The following is a 21192-nucleotide window of genomic DNA, read 5'->3' as shown; positions in this document are numbered from 1 at the left end:
ATCATGGTGTGGGGAGCGATCTCCTACACTGGCCGTACACCACTGGTGATCGTCGAGGGGACACTGAATAGTGCACGGTACATCCAAACCGTCATCGAACCCATCGTTCTACCATTCCTAGACCGGCAAGGGAACTTGCTGTTCCAACAGGACAATCCACGTCCGCATGTATCCCGTGCCCCCCAATGTGCTCTAGAAGGTGTACGTCAACCACCCTGGCCAGCAAGATCTCCGGATCTGTCCCCCATTGAGCACGTTTGGGACTGGATGAAGCGTCGTCTCACGTGGTCTGCACGTCCAGCACGAACGCTGGTCCAACTGAGGTGCCAGGTAGAAATGGCATGGCAAGCCGTTCCACAGGACTACATCCAGCATCTCTACGATCGTCTCCATGGGAGAATAGCAGCCTGCATTGCTGCGAAAGGTGGATATACACTATACTAGTGCCGACATTGTGCATGCTCTGTTGCCTGTGTCTATGTGCCTGTGGTTCTGTCAGTGTGATCATGCGATGTATCTAACCCCAGGAATGTGTCAATAAAGTTTCCCCTTCCTGGGACATTGAATTCACGGTGTTCTTATTTCAATTTCCAGGAGTGTATTAAAACGACCACCCTAAAAGGCCTAGGTTGGAGTCCACAGAGGGACAAATGACATGCGCTGAAACATCAAAAGATGAAACCCACCCTCATGAATAAAACGTAAAACTAAAGCTGCTGTTGACGCACTGTCACCCAACACCGAAGATAGGGTGCTGGGAGGTAAAAGTCCGCCGCAGAGCGGCTAAAAGTGGGCAGTCCAGCAAGAGGTGGACCACTGTCATTTCAGAGCCACAGGGACACTGAGTTGGGTCCCTGCGACGGAGGAGGTAACCATGTGTAAGGCACGTATGACCAATGTGAAGCAGACAGAGGACAACTGATTCCCTACGAGAAGCCCACAGGGAATACTTCCACAATTTCGCAGTCTCCTTAATGACTCGCAGTTTGCTGTGCATACCGTTACACCACTCCGTCTCCCAAAGCTGGAAAACCTTGCGGTATAAGAAAGAACGCAGGTCAGTTTCAGAGATGCCCATCTCCAATTAGCCTGTTTGGCCAGCGTGTCAGCAAGTTCGTTGCCTTGGATTCCGATGTGTGCTGGGGTCCACACAAGCACCACTGAGCGACTGGACCGTTCCAGTTCATAGATGGACTCCTGGATGGTCGCTATCAAAAGATGGCGAGGGTAGCACTGGTCTATAGCTTCTAAGCTGCTCAAGGAGTCATAACAGAGAAGAAACGACTGTCCAAAATAGGAATGGGAATACCAAAGTGCACGAGATATGGTGACAAGCTCTGCTGTGAATACACTGGAGCCAGCGGACGAGGAATGCTGTTCAATACGGCCTCTGTGGACATAGGCGAAGCCAACATTACCATCAGCCATCGAGCCGTCGGTGTAAACAAGAGCCCCAGAACATGTCAAGAACCGAATGTGACAGCGGAGAGCGGTGGGGTTATCTGAGTCCTTAGGGCCATGCAAAAGGTCCAGACGAAGCATCGGCCGAGGCACACACCATGGAGGAGTTCGTTAATGGACCTGAAGTAGATTTGGTAAAGGGAAGGACTCCAGTTGGGAGAGAAGGGATCGCAAGCGAACCGCAATCGTGAGCCGTGACCTGGGCCGCCGGTGCTGGAGATGAACTGCCGTGGGTGGGAAAAGGAGACGGTAATTCGGATGCTCAGGACAACTATGAATGTGTGCAACATAACTGGCGAGCAGTTGTGAACGTCTGATCCGCAACGGAGGAATTCCGGCCTCCACCAGGACACTCGTCACTGGACTCGTTCTAAAAGCTCCTGTCGCTAGGCGAACGCCACAGTGGTGTACTGGGCTGAGGAAACGCAACGCTGAGGGCACCACCAAACCGCTGTTCCAGCACTTCTTAGCAGGCATGCAGAATCACTGGGGTGTCGTGGGATTGCCTGCCGGCAGGCGCTTAGGACTGTGTCACAGAATTCTCAGACTACAGACAGGGTTGGATCGTCCTAGGGGTTCCAGCACTATCAAAGGCTGTCAAGAATGTCATTATGCTGCTCTTCGCATTGCAAAGTATCAGTTTCCACTATGAAACGTGTGGGAGTCGACGTTCCATATGGTAGTGTCGTTTTATTGACGCCCTTTATACCAGAAATTTTCAGTTCTGAGCGGTGGTGAGTCTGCAGCCACTCATAAGAATTTTAACGCCAGGTGACGTTTCGCTGACCTCCATTGCAGATGCGTCAAGAAGGGGTGAAATGTGTGTAAGAGGGGGTGTGAATACTGTCCCACGGTGTCTCATGTCTGCGGTGGAGTTTGGTACGATTGTGGTGAAATTTGTTGCAATTTAACATCACAAAGTCATCTTACACAGATGAACTTCCAAGCTTTGTCTTGTTTATTGCGCGAATATAGACACCTTGCTGTATGAAACATTGCGGAGCCCCTGTGAGCTTCGCACAGCACCACGCGTATGGGACATTACAAAGGATGTTCTTAGTCACCTTTGAAGCAAATCTGAATCATCTACGTCACAATGGGATACAATTACCGGGTTTCGAAAAAGTGATACTTTAATTGTGTTGTGCAGTGCAGGAGGTGTGTGAGAAAAATACATCTACATTTATACTCCGCAAGCCACCCAACGGTGTGTGGCGGAGGACACTTTATGTGCCACTGTCATTACCTCCCTTTCCTGTTCCAGTCGCGTATGGTTCGCGGGAAGAACGACTGTCTGAAAGCCTCCGTGCGCGCTCGAATCTCTCTGATTTTACATTCGTGATCTCCTCTGGAGGTATAAGTAGGCGGAAGCAATATATTCGATACCTCATCCTGAAACTCACCTTCTCGAAACCTGGCGAGCAAGCTACACCGCGATGCAGAGCGCCTCTCTTGCAGAGTCTGCCACTTGAGTTTGCTAAACATCTCCGTAACGCTATCACGCTTACCAAATAACCCTGTGACGAAACGCGCCGCTCTTCTTTGGATCTTCTCTATCTCCTCCGTCAACCCGATCTGGTACGGATCCCACACTGACGAGCAATACTCAAGTATAGGTCGAACGAGTGTTTTGTAAGCCACCTCTTTTGTTGATGGACTACATTTTCTAAGGACTCTCCCAATGAATCTCAACCTGGTACCCGCCTTACCAACAATTAATTTTATATGATCATTCCACTTCAAATCGTTCCGCACGCATACTCCCAGATATCTTACAGAAGTAACTGCTACCAGTGTTTGTTCCGCTATCATATAATCATACAATAAAGGATCCTTCTTTCTATGTATTCGCAATACATTACATTTGTCTATGTTAAGGGTCAGTTGCCACTCCCTGCACCAAGTGCCTATCCGCTGCAGATCTTCCTGCATTTCGCTACAATTTTCTAATGCTGCAACTTCTCTGTATACTACAGCATCGTCCGCGAAAAGCCGCATGGAACTTCCGACACTATCTACTAGGTCATTTATATATATTGTGAAAAGAAATGGTCCCATAACACTCCCCTGTGGCACGCCAGAGGTTACTTTAACGTCTGTAGACGTCTCTCCATTGATAACAACATGCTGTGTTCTGTTTGCTAAAAACTCTTCAATCCAGCCACACAGCTGGTCTGATATTCCGTAGGCTCTTACTTTGTTTATCAGGCGACAGTGCGGAACTGTAAAGTAGTGAGACTTCTTTTCTGCCTGCCAAAGCTCTTACTTTTTTGAAACAGCAACATTGTCCCCTTCAAAGTATTTGCATTCGACAGCTGTACGCTGCTGGAGTCGTCGTTCCCAGTCTTGGCAGCAGCGCTGAAAGGCTTCAACTGTTATGGTCATTCTTTCGAATGTTCTCCAGTCCCAAAATGACATCCGTTTAACCCATTTTTCAATTTCGGGAAAGTGTCTCAGGCACTCGGATCAGATGAATAGGGGACTGTGGAACAAGAGGAATGCCTTTCGAAATCAAAAATTCTGTGATGAAAGTGGCTGCGTGACAATGGGAGTTGTCGTGATAGCAGCATCCACTTTTCTGCGATATCCAGTCCAGTCGATTCATTCTTTTCCTGACCGTTTGAGGGGACATGTCTGTAAAAAACTTCCCTGACAGTTTGTCCTAGACCAACAGATCCTTTATGTACGATACTCTTGTCAATAAGTCAAATCACTATTACATTGATCTTTTATCTGCTCATTCGACGTTTTTCGGTTGAGAAGTGCTAACCTAACCTAACCTAATCTAACCTAACCTTACCTGTAGTCTCGGTGCGCCACTCCGCACTTTGCCGCTTCGTCTCAGGATCGTCCTCAAAAATCCAGGATTCATCACCTGTGATCACACTGCTGACCTATTCGTGGTCATTGGTAATCCTTTCAAGAATATTAACATACACGTTTCTTCGGTTGTCTTTCTGCCCAACCCAGAGGTTTTTCGGCACCATTTAGGCCATTTTGTCACAAATCTTTCTCATATGCAAATCTTTGGTCAAAATTCGATGTACAATGGAAGTATTTAACAGGTCACCCATCATCTTTATTGTTAAACGTCAGTCTGACTTCGAAAGACGACACACACGTTCCGTGTCTTGTCGGTTTCTGAAACAAAGTCTCGCTGGGCGAGATTCATCTTCAACCTGTTCTCGGCCTGCCGGTCTGTCAATTTGACGTCACTTCGGCGACCTGCTGCCGATGATGATGATGATGATGATGATGATGATGATGATGATGATGATGATGGCAGCACAACACCCAGTCCCTGGGCGGAGAAAATTCCCCGACCCAGCCGGGAATCGAACCCGGGCGCAGGGGATTGTCAATCCGTCACGCAGACCATTCAACTACCGGGGGCGGACCCAAAAACGATTTGCGCCGTCGATAAACTTATGCTCTTGTAGATTTTCCAAGTTTAACACAAAATTTGATTGCATAACATTGCTCTAAATTTCGCTGTCCCATTCTCGTAATACGCAACACAAACACATCTCCACTGATGGCGCTCTAAAAATCACGTGATGGCTGTATCGAGCTTAAATTCTAACTAAAGCCTGGCCTACACGTAACGTTTTGTCGTCAGCCTTGCACGATCATGCGAGATTCGCTAAATAAAGCGTTTCTTGCGGTTGAAATTTGACAGTCTTGGATGAACTGAATGAAGTTTGACAAATTCGCAAAAAGACATTTGGGCTCGCGCTTTGTGTACAGGCAAAACTGCCGACAAGTCTATGCCTGTAAACCCACGTCACTATTAGCGCTCTAACTCTGCTCTGCTGCCGTTCTACTCTCAGTAACGCTAGGGGGTTCCAGCTGGCATGAAAAGGAGTTAAGTAACAAAAATCACTTTTAATTTTCGTGGCCAGCAACAATTCCTTATTGCGTCTCTCAAACAAAGTTAGGCAATTCAATGTATCTGTAGCGCCAGCCAGTCACTAAAAGGCTTAATATTGCGGTTAGTGTCTCTCGCGGGCCTATGGCCATCCTTATGACACTCGTCTTTTTCTACATGAAGCTGGTATCTGTACAGATACCATTGGTGATCTTGCAGCTCTCGAAAAATGAAATTATAATTAAATCCAGACCTTTAGCTGTTTACAGGTGTTGATAAATATCAACGGGGAAAGTTCAAAAATGTGCAGCCTGACTGAGACTCGAACCCGAGACCTCCTGCTTACATGGCAGACGCTCTATCCTACTGAGCCACCGAGGGCACAGAAGATAGTGCGGCCTGCAGGGACTTATCTCTGGCACGCTCCCAGTGAGACCCACACTTTACATCTTTCTGGCCATACACTACATCTGTAGTGCCCCTGCCCACCACACTCATTTTCAACGGTCGCCGTTGATATTTATCAACGCCTGTAAGCAGCTAAAGGTCTGGATTTCACTATAATTTCACTCTTCTTTTTCAGTGTGAGGGCCGGCCGCGGTGGTCTAGCGGTTCTAGGCGCGCAGTCTGGAACCGCGCGACTGCTAGTCGCAGGTTCGAATCCTGCCTCGGGCATGGATGTGTGTGATGTCCTTAGGTTAGTTAGGTGTAAGTAGTTCTAAGTTCTAGGGGACTGATGACCTCACATGTTAAGTCCCATAGTGCTCAGAGCCATTTCAACCAATCAGTGTGAAGGGTTAGAAGCGTTAACAGTTTACAGTACGCTTCTAAGTCCATAGGCAAGTAGGTGCACCAATCATCTTGTTGCCGCTGTACTTCTCTGAGAAAATTCACATGGTAGATTCTCCCTCTGTTCAGTAACCTACCCCAGGTACATCTCGAACGGGGCGTGGACTGTTTTCTTCTTCAGTTTAAGAGCACATAGCGCAATCGGCGTCACCAGCAGTTCTTCCTCCACGACTGTTTTGGAACGACTGAGAAAAAGACCAGGTGGAAATATGAATAGCGTACAGGGTGAGAATTCGTTGATATATATTAAAAAACTTAAATTGGTTACAAACCCTTGATTCAACATGTAAACGTCACTAAGATATTCGGATTTAGGTTACGACATGTTCGATATGCCTGCCACCATTGTCGATGATGTGGCGTACACGAATACCGAATTTCTGCATGACCAGCTGAAGTGTCGGAATATCAATGCTGTCGACGACGAATGGCTGTTCCCCGCCCAGCAATGGTTTTGGAGTTACTGCTGTACACCTTCTTCAATACAACCCCACAAAAAATAGTCGCTTCTGTTCAGATCCGGAGAACATGGCGGCCAATCGAGGCCCATACCAGTAGCCTCTGGGTACCCCAGAGCCAAAATGCGGTGCCCAAAGTGCTCCTCCAGGAGATGCAACACTCTCCTGCTTCGGTGGGGTCGAGCTCCGTCTTGCATGAACCACACCTTGTCGAAATGAGTGTCACTTCGGATAATTGGGATGAAATCGTCTTCCAAAACCGTTCGGTAGTCATTGTGTCATGAAGGATTATCGCAGCGGTTGTTCCATTACCGAACACTGCACATCACACAGTCACCCGTTGAGGGTGAAGAGATTTCTCGATCATGAAATGCTGATTCTCAGCGCCGTAAATGCGCCAATTTTGCTTATTCACGAACCCATCGAAATGAAAGTGGACTACGTCGCTAAACGAAACCATACAGCGCTTACTACACTTATGCTCATGAATTAAAGGTAATGATGATACATGGTGAGTGAATGCTCTGGTGGGTGGTTTGCGGGTTTAAGTCACCTCGGGGTATGACCATGCGGTGTATTTGACCTGCGGTCGTCGCACGGTGGCGCTGGCGGCAGTCCACATACGCAGAGGTGTGTTGGTGCATGTCAGAGTACGGTGCAGCGAGTAAGTGTGCAGACGTTTTCAGACGTGCTAATGGTGACTGTGGTTTGAAAATGGCTCAAAGAACACATATTGATGACGTTATGAGGGGTGGAATACTAGGGCGACTGGAGGGCTGGTCGAACACGACAGAATCTTTTCCCGGCCGCTGCGGTCGGAAATTTGATGTTTCGCCGGATTCCTGGTATTCACAGTACACTCGTGAAATGGTCGTATGGGAAAATACCCACTTCACCGCTACCTCGGAGATGCTGTCTCCCATCGCTCGTGCGCCGACTGTAACACCACGTTCAAACTCACTTAAATAGTGATAACCTGGCATTGTAGCAGCAGCAACCCATCTAAGGACTGCGCCAGACACTTGTTGTCTTATATAGGCGTTGTAGGCGTTGCCAACCGCAGCGTCGCATTCTGCCTGTTTACATATCTGTATCAGAATACGCTTGCTTATACCAATTTGTTTGGCCCTCCGTGTGCCACAAAGTGTGATCTCAAGATTATGGCAACGATTCCAGCTGACAGGAAACGTGTCCAGACGCTACAGTACGGGACGTCCACAGTGTATGTCATCACAAGAAGACCGATACCTCACCATCAGCGCCCGAAACGGGACGGAGTACTGCAGGTAGGCTTGCTCGGGACCTTACCGTAGCCACTGGAACAGTTATCTCCAGACACACAGTCTACAGACGACTGAACAGACATGGTCTATTCGCTTGGAGACCTGCAAGGTGCATTCCACTCACCCCTGGTCACAGAACAGGACAACCCGTAAAGCCTGGTATCAAGAACACAGTATATGGTCATTCCAACAGTGGTCCCATGTTATATTCAAGGACGAGTCCAGGTATAGTCTGAACAGTTTTCTCGGCGGGTTTACATCTGGCATGAACCAGTAACTAACCCCTTAATGTTCTTGGAATGGACCTGTATGGAGGTCGTGGTTTCACGGTGCGGGGTGGAATTATGATTGGTGCACGTACACCCCTGCATGTCTTTCACAGAGGAACTGTAACAGGTCAGGTGTATCGGGACTTCATTTTGCACCAGTATGTCCGCCTTTTCAGGGGTGCAGTGGGTCCCACCTTCTTCCTGATGGATAACAACACACGGCCCTACCGAGCTGCCATCGTGGAGGAGTACCTTGAAACAAAAGATATCAAGCGAATGGAGTGGCCTGCCTGTTCTCCAGACCTAAACCCCATCGAGCACGTCTGGGATGCTCTCGGTCGACGTCTTCAAACTCCTAAGAGACTTCAGGAGCTGCGACAGGCACTGGCGCAAGAATGGGTGGCTATACTCCAGCAGCTGCTCGACCACCTGATCCGGAGTATGTCAACCCATTGTGCGGCCTGTGTACGTGTGCATGGTGATCATATCCCATATTGATGTTGGAGTGTATGCGCAGGAAACAGTGGCGTTTTGTAGCACATGTGTTTCGGGACGGTTTTCTCAAATCATCACCAATACCGTGGATGTACAGATGTGTGTGGTGTGTGTTCCCTATGAGCCTATGCTATTAGCGCCAGTTTTGTGTAGTGCCACGTTGTGTGGCACCACATTCTGCAACTATCCTTAATTTATGGGCATGAGTGTAATTCCCACCATGCCCCGCGGCCAGTCGTGCATTTTGAACGTGCTAACGCAAACCGTTCAGAAGTTATTACGATTTTATTTCATAAACGAGTATGAATTTAATTGATGAAGGAGAAAATATAAAAATGCAGTAAATGAAGCAGGCAAAAAGGAATACAAACGTCTCAAAAATGAGATCGACAGGAAGTGCAAAATGGCTAAGCAGGGATGGTTAGATGATAAATGTAAAGATGTAGAGGCTTATCTAACTAGGGGTAAGATAGATACTGCCTACAGGAAAATTAAAGAGACCTTTGGAGAAAAGAGAACCACTTGTTTGAATATTAAGAGCTCAGATGGAAAACCAGTACTAAGCAAGGAAGGGAAAGCATAAAGGTGGAAGGAGTATATAGAGGGTCTATACAAGGGCGATGTACTTGAGGACAATATTATGGAAATGGAAGAGGATGTAGATGAAGACGAAATGGGAGATACGATACTGCGTGCAGAGTTTGACAGAGCACTGAAAGACCTGAGTCGAAACAAGGCCCCGGGAGTAAACAACATTCCATTAGAACTACTGACGGCCTTGGGAGAGACAGTCCTGACAAAACTCTACCATCTGGTGTGCAAGGTGTATGAGACAGGTGAAATACCCTCAGACTTCAAGAAGAATATAATAATTCCAATCCCAAAGAAAGCAGGTGTTGACAGATGTGAAAATTACCGAACTATCAGCTTAATAAGTCACAGCTGCAAAATACTAACGCGAATTCTTTACAGACGAATGGAAAAACTAGTAGAAGCCAACCTCGGGGAAGATCAGTTTGGATTCCGTAGAAACACTGGAACACATGAGGCAATACTGACCTTACGACTTATCTTAGAAGAAAGATTAAGGAAAGGCAAACCTACGTTTCTAGCATTTGTAGACTTAGAGAAAGCTTTTGACAATCTTGACTGGAATACTCTCTTTAAAATTCTGAAGGTGGCAGGGGTAAAATATAGGGAGTTATAAGAGTTGAGGGGAGACAGGCTGTAGCCTCTCCCCGATGTTACTGAATCTGTATATTGTGCAAGCAGTGAAGGAAAAAAAAGAAAAATTCGGGGTAGGTATTAAAATCCATGGAGAAGAAATAAAAACTTTGAGGTTCGCCGATGAAATTGTAATTCTGTCTGAGACAGCAAAGGACTTGGAAGAGCAGTTGAACGGAACGACAGTGTCTTGAAAGAAGGGTATAAGATGAACATCAACAAAAGCAAAACGAGGGTAATGGAATGTAGTCGAATTACGTCAGGTGATGCTGAGGGTATTAGATGAGAAAATGAGACGCTTAAAGTAGTAAATGAGTTTTGCTATTTGGGGAGCAAAATAACTGATGATGGTCAAAGTAGAGAGAATATAAAATGTAGTCTGGCAATGGGAAGGAAAGCGTTTCTGAAGAAGAGAAATTTGTTAACATCGAGTACAGATTTAAGTGTCAGGAAGTCGTTTGTGAAAGTATTTGTATGGAGTGTAGCCATGCATGGAAGTGAAACATGGACGATAAATAGTTTGGACAAGAAGAGAATAGAAGCTTTCGAAATGTGGTGCTACAGAAGAATGCTGAAGATTAGGTGGGTTGATCACGTAACTAATGAGGAGGTGTTGAATAGCATTGGGGAGAAGAGAAGTTTGTGGCACAACTTGACTAGAAGAAGGGATCGGTTGGTAGGACATGTTCTGAGGCATCAAGGGATCACCAATCTAGTATTGGAGGGCAGCGTGGAGGGTAAAAATCGTAGAAGGAGACCAAGAGATGAATAGACCAAGCAGATTGAGAAGGATGTAGGTTGCAGTAGGTACTGGGAGATGAAGAAGCTTGCACAGGATAGAATAGCATGGAGAGCTGCATCAAACCAGTCTCAGGACTGAAGACCACAACAACAACAACAACGAGTAGTTCGGCAATTGTCACCCCGTAGCTGCGTGATATGCGTCAGTCTTGTTGCCAGCTTTGCATGAGCACACAAAACTGTTGACAAAACATGACCTGTAGACTAGGCTTAAGTTTCTGGAAGGGGTGAACACATCGGTCTGCCCAAGTACAAGGAGACAGCGTTGCCAGATCGCTCGCGGTGTTGCCAGTCTCGTAATTCTGCCACACAACTCGTATTTCTGTCACACACCTCGTATTTCTGGGGGGTTGATTCCTTTGTTGCTAAGAGTAGCAGTGTTAGGGTGTGAAATGCGACAGCGAGCTCTGTATACAGGCCGACCCAACCCTTGCAGAGGCGGCCAGCGCTTACCGGAGTGGGGCTGCGACTGCTGACGAGGCGGCTCGTCGACGGGCGCCGAGTCGACGAAGCTGCTGTGCCTGGAGGCGATCAGCAGCAGGCAGGCGGAGGCGGCGAGGGCGGAGAGCGCGGGGGCGGGTCGCATCCTGCTGGGGTGCCTCCTCTCTGGCTGGCTGTCTCTCTCTCTGTCACTCACTGCACACGCGCGGCCAGCGGTCTGGAACACACACAGCCAGTCTCGTCAGCACCCTCATCCAGAGGACACGGCACCAACATCGGGCGTGCCTGTTGTAATTGGACTTGATCGTCTGGTGATTTTACTAGACGGTAAATTACAGCGTCATCTGCAAACAATCCAAGGGGGCTGTTCAGATTATCACCTAGATCATTTATGTAAATCAGGAACAGCAGAGGGCCTATGACACTACCTTGCGGAACGCCAGATATCACTTCTGTTCTACTCGATGATTTACCGTCTATCACTACGAACTGTGACCTCTCTGAGAGGAAATCACGAATCCAGTCACACAACTGCGGCGATACCCCATATGCACGCAATTTGATTAATAGCCGCTTGTGAGGGACGGTATCAAAAGCCTTATGGAAATCTAGGAATGTGGAATCGATCAGAGATCCCTTGTCGACAGCACTCATTACTTCATGGGAATAAAGAGCTAGCTGTGTAGCAGAAGAACGATATTTTCTGAATCCATGTTGGTTATGTATCAGTAAGACATTTTCTTCAAGGTGATTCATAATGATCGAGTGCAGTGCATGCTCCAAAATCCTACTGCAAATTGAGGTCAGTGATATGGGTCAGTAATTCAATGGGTTACTCCTATTTCCTGAGTATTGGTGTGACTCGTGCTACTTTTCGGTCTTTAGGAACAGACCTTTCGTCAAGTGAGCGGTTGTATATGATTGCTAAGAAAGGCTCTATTGTGTCTGAATACTCTGAAAGGAACCTGATTGATATACCATCTGGACCGGAAGACTTGCCTTTCTTAAGTGATTTGCGATGTTTCGCAAAACCTAAGAAGTCTACTTTTGTGTCACTCATGCTAACAGCTGTTCTGGTTTCGAATTCTGGATTATATACTTCGTCTTCTTTCGTGAAGGAAATACGGAAAACTGCCTTTAGTAACCCCGCATTAGTGGTACCATCGACCTTAACATTTCCACCGCTATCGCGCAGTGACGGTATTGACTGTTTTTTGCCACTGGTGTACTTTACATATGGCCAGAATCTCTTTGGGTTTTCTACCATATTTTGAGACAATGTTTCGTTGTGGAAAACTATTAAAAGCATCTCGCATTGACGTCGGCAGTAAATTTCGAGCTCCCGTGAAACTTAGCCAGTCTGGGGGATTTTGCGTTCTTCTGAATTTGACATGCTTTTTTCGTTGCTTCTGCAACAGTGTTCTAACGTGTTTTGTGCACCATGGTGTATCAGTCCCGTCTCTTATTAACTTACGCGGTATGAATCTATTTATTGCTGTCGATAGCGTATCTTTGAATTTTAGCTATATTTGGTCTACACTTACATAATTGGCTTGGAAGGAATTTAGACTCTCTCTTTGGAAAGCATTAAGCGAATTTTTATCTGCTGTTTTAAATAGATTATTTTGTGTTTATTTTTAGTGGTTTTGGTTGATATGGTTTTGAGCCTCGCTACAATGACCTTGTGTTCAAAGTGTCAGAATCACGTCGGAAACCTTTCCACATGAACTACGTAAGTACAAATGAAAGCTGCGCTAATGGACTGACCTTAGATGACTGCCGCACGCTATACTACTGCCATTTGTATATGCACACATCGCCATCACACACCTTTTTTCACCTCATTGTACACTGTAAACGGTGACTGGCTACTGTTCCCTACAGGTCAATTTAATATTGTAACTAATTAAAAGTATTCATAACAGTTTCTTTTGTTTAACTTGCACAGAGCGACTGGCGTTTGATGCCTAAGGAAACTTCAAAAGTGCAACTAATTTAAGATATAACAATATACTCTGTAACTTTCTTTAGTAAAAATGTGAAATAATAAACTTTATGATTATATTGAATGAAGTCTTAACTGTGGAATGATTGCTGAGCTCGTATCATTGTGTTGCGTGTTGTAAGTGCAAGTGGTGTGCTTACTCTGTCTTATTGTTAGCAAAGCTTTAAGAATCAATTGGTCAATGGAACGGCCAATACGAATAACGACATACAGTCACTGCAAAATACGAGGCCTGTTCAGAAAGTAAGCTCCGATTGATTGCCAAATTGAAACCACAGTGAACATCAGAAATGTTTTACTTGTAACAATTAGCTACACCTTTCAGCTACTTCTCTACGTAGTCGCCGTTCTGACTTAGACTTTTGTCATAGCGTTGTACCAACTTTTCAATAGCCTCATCATAGAAGGCAGCCGCCAGTGCTTTCCGCCAATTCTCCACGCTGGCCTACACCTCGTTGTCTGTGTCAAAATGTTGTCTTCAAAGACAGCGGTTCATGTGAGCAGAGATGAAACTCAGAGGGAGACAATTGCGGACTGTATTGTGGGTAATCTAACATTTCCATTTGAAAACGATGCAGGAGCATCTTCATTGCCCCTGCAGAATGCGGCTGAGAATTGTCGTGAAGACGAAACAGCACGACAGTTATGTAATGTTGGCTGCATAGCTTCAGGCGAAATTTCTCACCAGGCCCTCGTACTTGGCGGCAGACACTATTTTCTAGACATCTTTACGCACTCACTGCGAGCTCAGAAATGAGAAGAGCGACGTGATGCTAACTGGGGTTATACTAGAGACACTACCCAACACATCTGTGCAAAGCTTTATCGGATTTTCATAGTCGTTTCCATTTCGCGACCGATCGGAGCTTACTTTGTGAACGCCCCTCGTACATTCAGCCCCTTAGGCACTGAATCATCTGGCCGTGTTCAAAAAACAAATAAATTAAATTATCTTACCTCTAAAGCAGCAACAGAGTAACGTGATATATTCTGCTCTCATAAAAAATATGAAAATGCTAATTACAGGCCCAGCAGTGTGCAATGCTAGCCATAATAATTGAAATGCACATGAAATTCATTTGGCTGATAGACGAGAACATTTAAGAAAATTTAACTTACATATGACCTGGGCTGGGAGGCGGTACTGATTATGATGAATAGCTCTGTTAACAAATCTTACAAGCATTTACGAAAATGAAATATCCAACTGGTCTTTTTCTCAATACAGTTTACATACGTTCTGGGGTTACTCAACAATTACAAATTATCAGCCAACTCATCTACGCTAATGAGCTAGCAAAAACAGAAATCATAATTATTTTATATTTTTTACCTTATTTCCATGAAGACTTTTGCTTCCATGTTCAACAATATTGACATACATAAATTAATACAACTCTCGGTGGCTTCACACAGCACACCCCAAAAACTGCCTACTCCATCGTCATTCCCTCACAGACAGCTGCCTACGACTGAGCGCCCAGCAGTACAGTATCTTTGGCTTTGTGGTCGCGCGCAGTCAGCAATCAACATTATCGAGCCTATCAGAGACATACATCGTTTAGAGTATTCTAGTTTCATTTTAATTTATTAATATTCTTTTCTTATTCTGGTGCCACATATAAGTGTGCCCCAGTAGAATCCTTTCAACTCAATCAATCAAATTCAGTACATGCAGTACAAAAATAACTCTCTTAATATACAAATTACATGCGAAAACTGTAACGCGAAATCGAAAAGCAAATCGCTGGGGCAATTCTGAGGCCTACTTTCTGATCACTGACGCAGGCGGGCAACCATCAACTATCTCCTCTATATTTTCCTTTCTATCTGTTATTTTCTTCTAAATTACTACCAGTTTTACTAAATATACTCTGTCTCTTTTAACCAATTTACAGAACGTCGTCAGTGCTCCTTAACTAATGCCATAAGTTTGGCATTTCTTGCCCCTCTGTATATTTAATTTTTCCTCACCACTTCTTTATGACAATCTGCTTTGTGTTATACACTCCTGGAAATGGAAAAAAGAACACATTGACACCGGTGTGTCAGACCCACCATACTTGCTCCGGACACTGCGAGAGGGCTGTACAAGCAATGATCACACGCACGGCACAGCGGACACACCAGGAACCGCGGTGTTGGCCGTCGAATGGCGCTAGCTGCGCAGCATTTGTGCACCGCCGCCGTCAGTGTCAGCCAGTTTGCCGTGGCATACGGAGCTCCATCGCAGTCTTTAACACTGGTAGCATGCCACGACAGCGTGGACGTGAACCGTATGTGCAGTTGACGGACTTTGAGCGAGGGCGTATAGTGGGCATGCGGGAGGCCGGGTGGACGTACCGCCGAATTGCTCAACACGTGGGGCGTGAGGTCTCCACAGTACATCGATGTTGTCGCCAGTGGTCGGCGGAAGGTGCACGTGCCCGTCGACCTGGGACCGGACCGCAGCGACGCACGGATGCACGCCAAGACCGTAGGATCCTACGCAGTGCCGTAGGGGACCGCACCGCCACTCTCCCAGCAAATTAGGGACACTGTTGCTCCTGGGGTATCGGCGAGGACCATTCGCAACCGTCTCCATGAAGCTGGGCTACAGTCCCGCACACCGTTAGGCCGTCTTCCACTCACGCCCCAACATCGTGCAGCCCGCCTCCAGTTGTGTCGCGACAGGCGTGAATGGAGGGACGAATGGAGACGTGTCGTCTTCAGCGATGAGAGTCGCTTCTGCCTTGGTGCCAATGATGGTCGTATGCGTGTTTGGCGCCGTGCAGGTGAGCGCCACAATCAGGATTGCATACGACCGAGGCACACAGGGCCAACACCCGGCAGTATGGTGTGGGGAGCGATCTCCTACACTGGCCGTACACCACTGGTGATCGTCGAGGGGACACTGAATAGTGCACGGTACATCCAAACCGTCATCGAACCCATCGTTCTACCATTCCTAGACCGGCAAGGGAACTTGCTGTTCCAACAGGACAATGCACGTCCGCATGTATCCCGTGCCACCCAACGTGCTCTAGAAGGTGTAAGTCAACTACCCTGGCCAGCAAGATCTCCGGATCTGTCCCCCATTGAGCATGTTTGGGACTGGATGAAGCGTCGTCTCACGCGGTCTGCACGTCCAGCACGAACGCTGGTCCAACTGAGGCGCCAGGTGGAAATGGCATTGCAAGCCGTTCCACAGGACTACATCCAGCATCTCTACGATCGTCTCCATGGGAGAATAGCAGCCTGCATTGCTGCGAAAGGTGGATATACACTGTACTAGTGCCGACATTTTGCATGCTCTGTTGCCTGTGTCTATGTGCCTGTGGTTCTGTCAGTGTGATCATGTGATGTATCTGACCCCAGGAATGTGTCAATAAAGTTTCCCCTTCCTGGGACAATGAATTCACGGTGTTCTTATTTCAATTTCCAGGAGTGTAGACGAGGAGTGAACACGAAACTGAATTCTCCATTCAAAAGAATGAAACGATGCCTGGCACTGTTGTTCAAATGGCTCTAAGCACTATGGGACTTAACATCTGAGGTCATCAGTCCCCTAGAACTTAGGACTACTTAAACCTAACTAACCGAAGGACATCACACACATCCATGCCCGAAGCAGGATTCGAACCTGCGACCGTAGCAGCAGCGTGGTTCCGGACTGAAGCGCCTAGAACCGCTCGGCCACAGCCGACGGTGCACTGTTGCTGGGCGGTACTCTTAGCACACCGGTACTTTGCAACAGCTTTTTGCAATATTGTATGTATAAAAATATATTAATCGCCCTAATAGACCACTGCCCGCATTATTTTAGACACTTTTTTCCCAAGTCCTTGCATAATTATTCCTTCATTCTGGCATTTTACAAAATCGAATCACATAGTAGATGGGACAGTTTTTCGGAGAGTTTGTTTTTGCAAGCCTGGAAGTCTATTTCTACACTTCAATCTATATGCATACTCTACAAATCACAGTGCACTGCATTGCAGAGGATACACCCCACTGTACCACATACCACATATTACCACTTATTACGGTTTCTTCTCGTTCCGTCCACGTATGGAGCGCGGGTAAAATGATTGATTGAACGTCTCTGTGCGTGCAGTAATTATTCTAATCTCATCCTCACGATCTCTACGCGAGCGATACGTAGGGGGTTGTAGTATGTTGATACAATCATCATTTAAAGCCAGTTCTTGAAACTTGGTCAGTAGACTTTCACGGGGTCGTTTGTGTTCAAGAACCTGCCAGTTCATTTTATTCGGCATCCATGTAATACTCTCCCATGGGTGAAACAAAGCTGTGACCATTCGTGCTGCCCTTCTCTGTATACGTTCAGTATCCCACGGGAGAAGTAAGCGATATTTAATACGGATAATACACTACTGGCCACTAAAATTGCTACAGCAAGACGAAATGAAGATTATAAACGGGTAGATTCATTGGACAAATATATTATGCTAGAACTGACATGCTGTTACATTTTCACGCAATTTGGGTGCATAGATCCTGAGAAATCAGTACCCAGAACAACCACCTCTGGCCGTAATAACGGCCATGAGACGCCTCGGCATTGAGTCAAACAGAGCTTGGATGGCTAGTACAGGTACAGTTGCCCCTGCAGCTTCAACACGATACCACAGTTCATCAAGAGTAGTGACTGGCGTATTGTGACGAGCCAGTTGCTCGGCCACCATTGACCAGACGTTTTCAATTGGTGAGAGATCTGGACAACGTGCTGGCCAGGGCAGCAGTCAAACATTTTCTGTATCCAGAAAGGCCCGTACAGGACCTGCAACATGCGGTCGTGCATTATCCTGCTCAAATGTAGCGTATCGCAGGGATTGAATGAAGGGTAGAGCCACGGGTCGTAACATATCTGAAATGTAACGTCCACTGTTTAAAGTGCCGTCAATGCGAACAAGAGGTGACCGAGACGTTTAACCAATGGCATCCCATACCATCACGCAGGGTGACACGCCCGTATGGTATTGACGAATACACGCTTCCAATGTGCGTTCACCGCGATGTCGCCAAACACGGATGGGACCATCATGATGCTGTAAACAGAACCTGGATTCATCTGAAAAAATGAAATTTTGCCATTCGTGCACCCAGGTTCGTCGTTGAGTACACCATCGCAGGCGCTCCTGTCTGTGTTTCAGCGTCAAGGGTAATCGCAGCCATCGTCTCCGAGTTGATAGTCCATGCTGCTGCGAACGTCGTCGAACTGTTCGTGCAGATGGTTGTTGTCTTGCAAACGTCCCCATCTGTTGACACAGGGATCGAGACGTGGCTGTACGATCCGTTAACGCCATGCGCATAAGATGACTGTCATCTCGACTGCTAGTGATACGAGGCCGTTAGGATCCAGCACGGTGTTACGTATTACCCTCCTGAACCCACCGATTACATATTCTGCTAACAGTCATTGGATCTCGACCAACGCGAGCAGCAATGTCGCGATACGATAAACCGCAATCGCGATAGGCTACAATCCGACCTTTATCAAAGTCGGAAACGTGATGGTACGCACTTCTCCTCCTTACACGAGGCATCACAACAACGTTTCACTAGGCAACGCTGGTCAACTGCTGTTTATGTACGAGCAATCGGTTGTAAACTTTCCTCATGTCAGCACGTTGTAGGTGTCGCCAACCTTCTGTGAATGCTCTGAAAAGCCAATATTTTGCATATCACAGCATCATCTTCCTGTCGGTTAAATTTCGCGTCTGTAGCACGTCATTTTCGTGGTGTAGCAATTTTAATGGCCAGTAGTGTAGTATGTAGTTAGAATCATCATTTAACGCCAGTTCTCGAAACTTGGTCAACAGACTTTCTCGGGGTCGCTTACGTCTGTGTTCAAGAACCTGCCCGTTCATTTTATTCGGCGTTACTGCAACATTCTCCCATGGGTGAAACAAAGCTGTGACCATTCGTGCTGCCGTTCTCTGTATACATTCAGTATCCCCACGGGAGAAGTAAGCGATATTTAATACAGATATTAGTTGTTTCAGATATCATTGTACAGGCCGTATGAAGCATAACAGCAGCAAACAATAATGTCGGGCAACAAAAGCACTTTGCAATGATGATGATGTTGCTTTACACTGTTCATAACATCGCACAAATCCCTGTGTCGGATAACTGCGAGATGAGCCTGATGTCCGTATCCAAGGATAACCCTTGCGTGTACGGTCAGACTTTTATAACGAACTACACTACTGGCCATTAAAATTGTTATACCAAGAAGAAATGCAGATTTATACTGGTGTTCATTGGACAAATATATTATACTAGAATGGCATGTGATTACATTTTCAAGCAAAAAATGGCTCTGAGCACTATGGGACTCAACTGCTGAGGTCATTAGTCCCCTAGAACTTAGAACTAGTTAAACCTAACTAACCTAAGGACATCACAAACATCCATGCCCGAGGCAGGATTCGAACCTGCGACCGTAGCGGTCTTGCGGTTCCAGACTGCAGCGCCTTTAACCGCACGGCCACTTCGGCCGGCCCATTTTCAAGCAATTTGGGTGCATAGATCGTGAGAAATCAGTACCCACAACAACCATCTCTGGCCGTAATAACGGCCATGATACGCCTGGGCATTGAGTCAAACTGAGCTTGGATGGCGTGTACAGGTACAGCTGCCCATGCGGCTTCAACACGATACCGCAGTTCACGAAGAGTAGTGACTGGCGTATTGTGACGAGACAGTTGCTCGGCCGCCATTGACCCGACTTTTTAACTGGTGAGAGATCTGGAGAATGTGCCAGGTCAGCAGTCGAACATTTTCTGTATCCAGAAACATGCGGTCGCGCATTATCCTGCTGAAATGTAGGGTTTCGCAGGGATTGAATGAAGGGTAGAGCCAGGGGTCGTACCACATCTGAAATGTGCACTGTACAAAGTGCCGTCAATGCGAACAATAGGTGACCGAGACGTGTAACCAGTGGCACCCTATACCATCACGCCGGGTGATACACCAGTATGGCGATGACGAATTCACGCTTGCAATGTGCTATCACCCCGATGTCGCCAAACAGGGACGAGACCATCATGATGCTGTAAATAGAACCTGGATTCATCCGAAAAAAATGACGTTTTGCCATTCGTGCACCCAGGTTCGTCATTGAGTACACCATCGCAGGCGCTCCTGTCTGTGATGCAGCGCCAAGGGTAACCGCAGCCATGGTCTCCGATCTGATAGTCCATGCTGCAGCAAACGTCGTCGAACTGTTCATGCAGATGGTTGTTGCCTTGCAAACGTCCCCATCTGTTGACTCAGGATCGAGATGTAGCTGCACGATCCGTTACAGCCATGCGGATAAGATGCCTGTCATCTCGACTGCTAGTGATACGAGGCCGTTGGGATCCAGTACGGCGTTCCGTATTACCCTCCTGAACCCACCGATTCCATATTCTGCTAACAGTCATTGGATCTCGACCAACGCGAGCAGCAATGTCGCGACCGCAATCGCGATAGGCTAGAATCCGACCTTTATCAAAGTCGGAAACGTGATGGCACGCATTTCTCCTCCTTACACGAGGCATCACAGCAACGTTTCACCAGGCGACGCCGGTCAACTGCTGTTTGTTTACGAGAAATCTGTTGAAAACTTTCCTCATGTCAGCACGTTGTAGGTGTCACCACCGGCGCCAATACTCTGAAAAGCTAATCATTTGCATATCACAGCATCTTCTTCCTGTCGGTTAAATTACGCGTCTGTAGCACGTCACCTTCGTGGTGTAGTAACTTTAATGGCCAGGAGCGTATCAGCGCAGGTCTCTTTAGACAGGTGAGGTTTTGTAGTTACTGCTGTTTGTTGCGGACGAAGGCGAAATGCCTTTGTAGCGCACAGTACGAGGTTGCAATGCACCGTAGTTTAATATGCAATGGAACCTGAGTGTACACAGTCGCGTGAGCAAGTTTGCTCCCGCTACGTCTGAGTTACCAGCTCGTCTTGCCGAGTAATAAATCCTGACGTTTATATCCCCTGCAGTTTGTGAATAAGTTGCCAGGTGGCGCTCATTAAAACTCT

The 21192-nt window shown here is 46.8% G+C and overlaps 1 protein-coding gene across 1 annotated transcript in view; it reads right to left on the bottom strand.

The window, feature by feature from the left end:
• Positions 1-21192, bottom strand: part of LOC126428137 (uncharacterized) — a 744079-nt gene that overhangs the window by 315984 nt on the left and 406903 nt on the right. The window contains exon 2 of the mRNA XM_050090038.1: positions 11162-11366. Coding sequence (XP_049945995.1) covers positions 11162-11294 — 133 coding nt within the window. The 5' untranslated portion in view covers positions 11295-11366. The remainder of the gene's footprint in view (positions 1-11161; positions 11367-21192) is intronic.

The sequence above is a fragment of the Schistocerca serialis genome, chromosome 12, assembly GCF_023864345.2.
Source record: "Schistocerca serialis cubense isolate TAMUIC-IGC-003099 chromosome 12, iqSchSeri2.2, whole genome shotgun sequence".
Classification (NCBI taxonomy): domain Eukaryota; kingdom Metazoa; phylum Arthropoda; class Insecta; order Orthoptera; family Acrididae; genus Schistocerca; species Schistocerca serialis.
The sequence above is the reverse complement of the archived record's forward strand: the minus strand, read 5'-3'. Positions and strand labels throughout refer to the sequence as shown.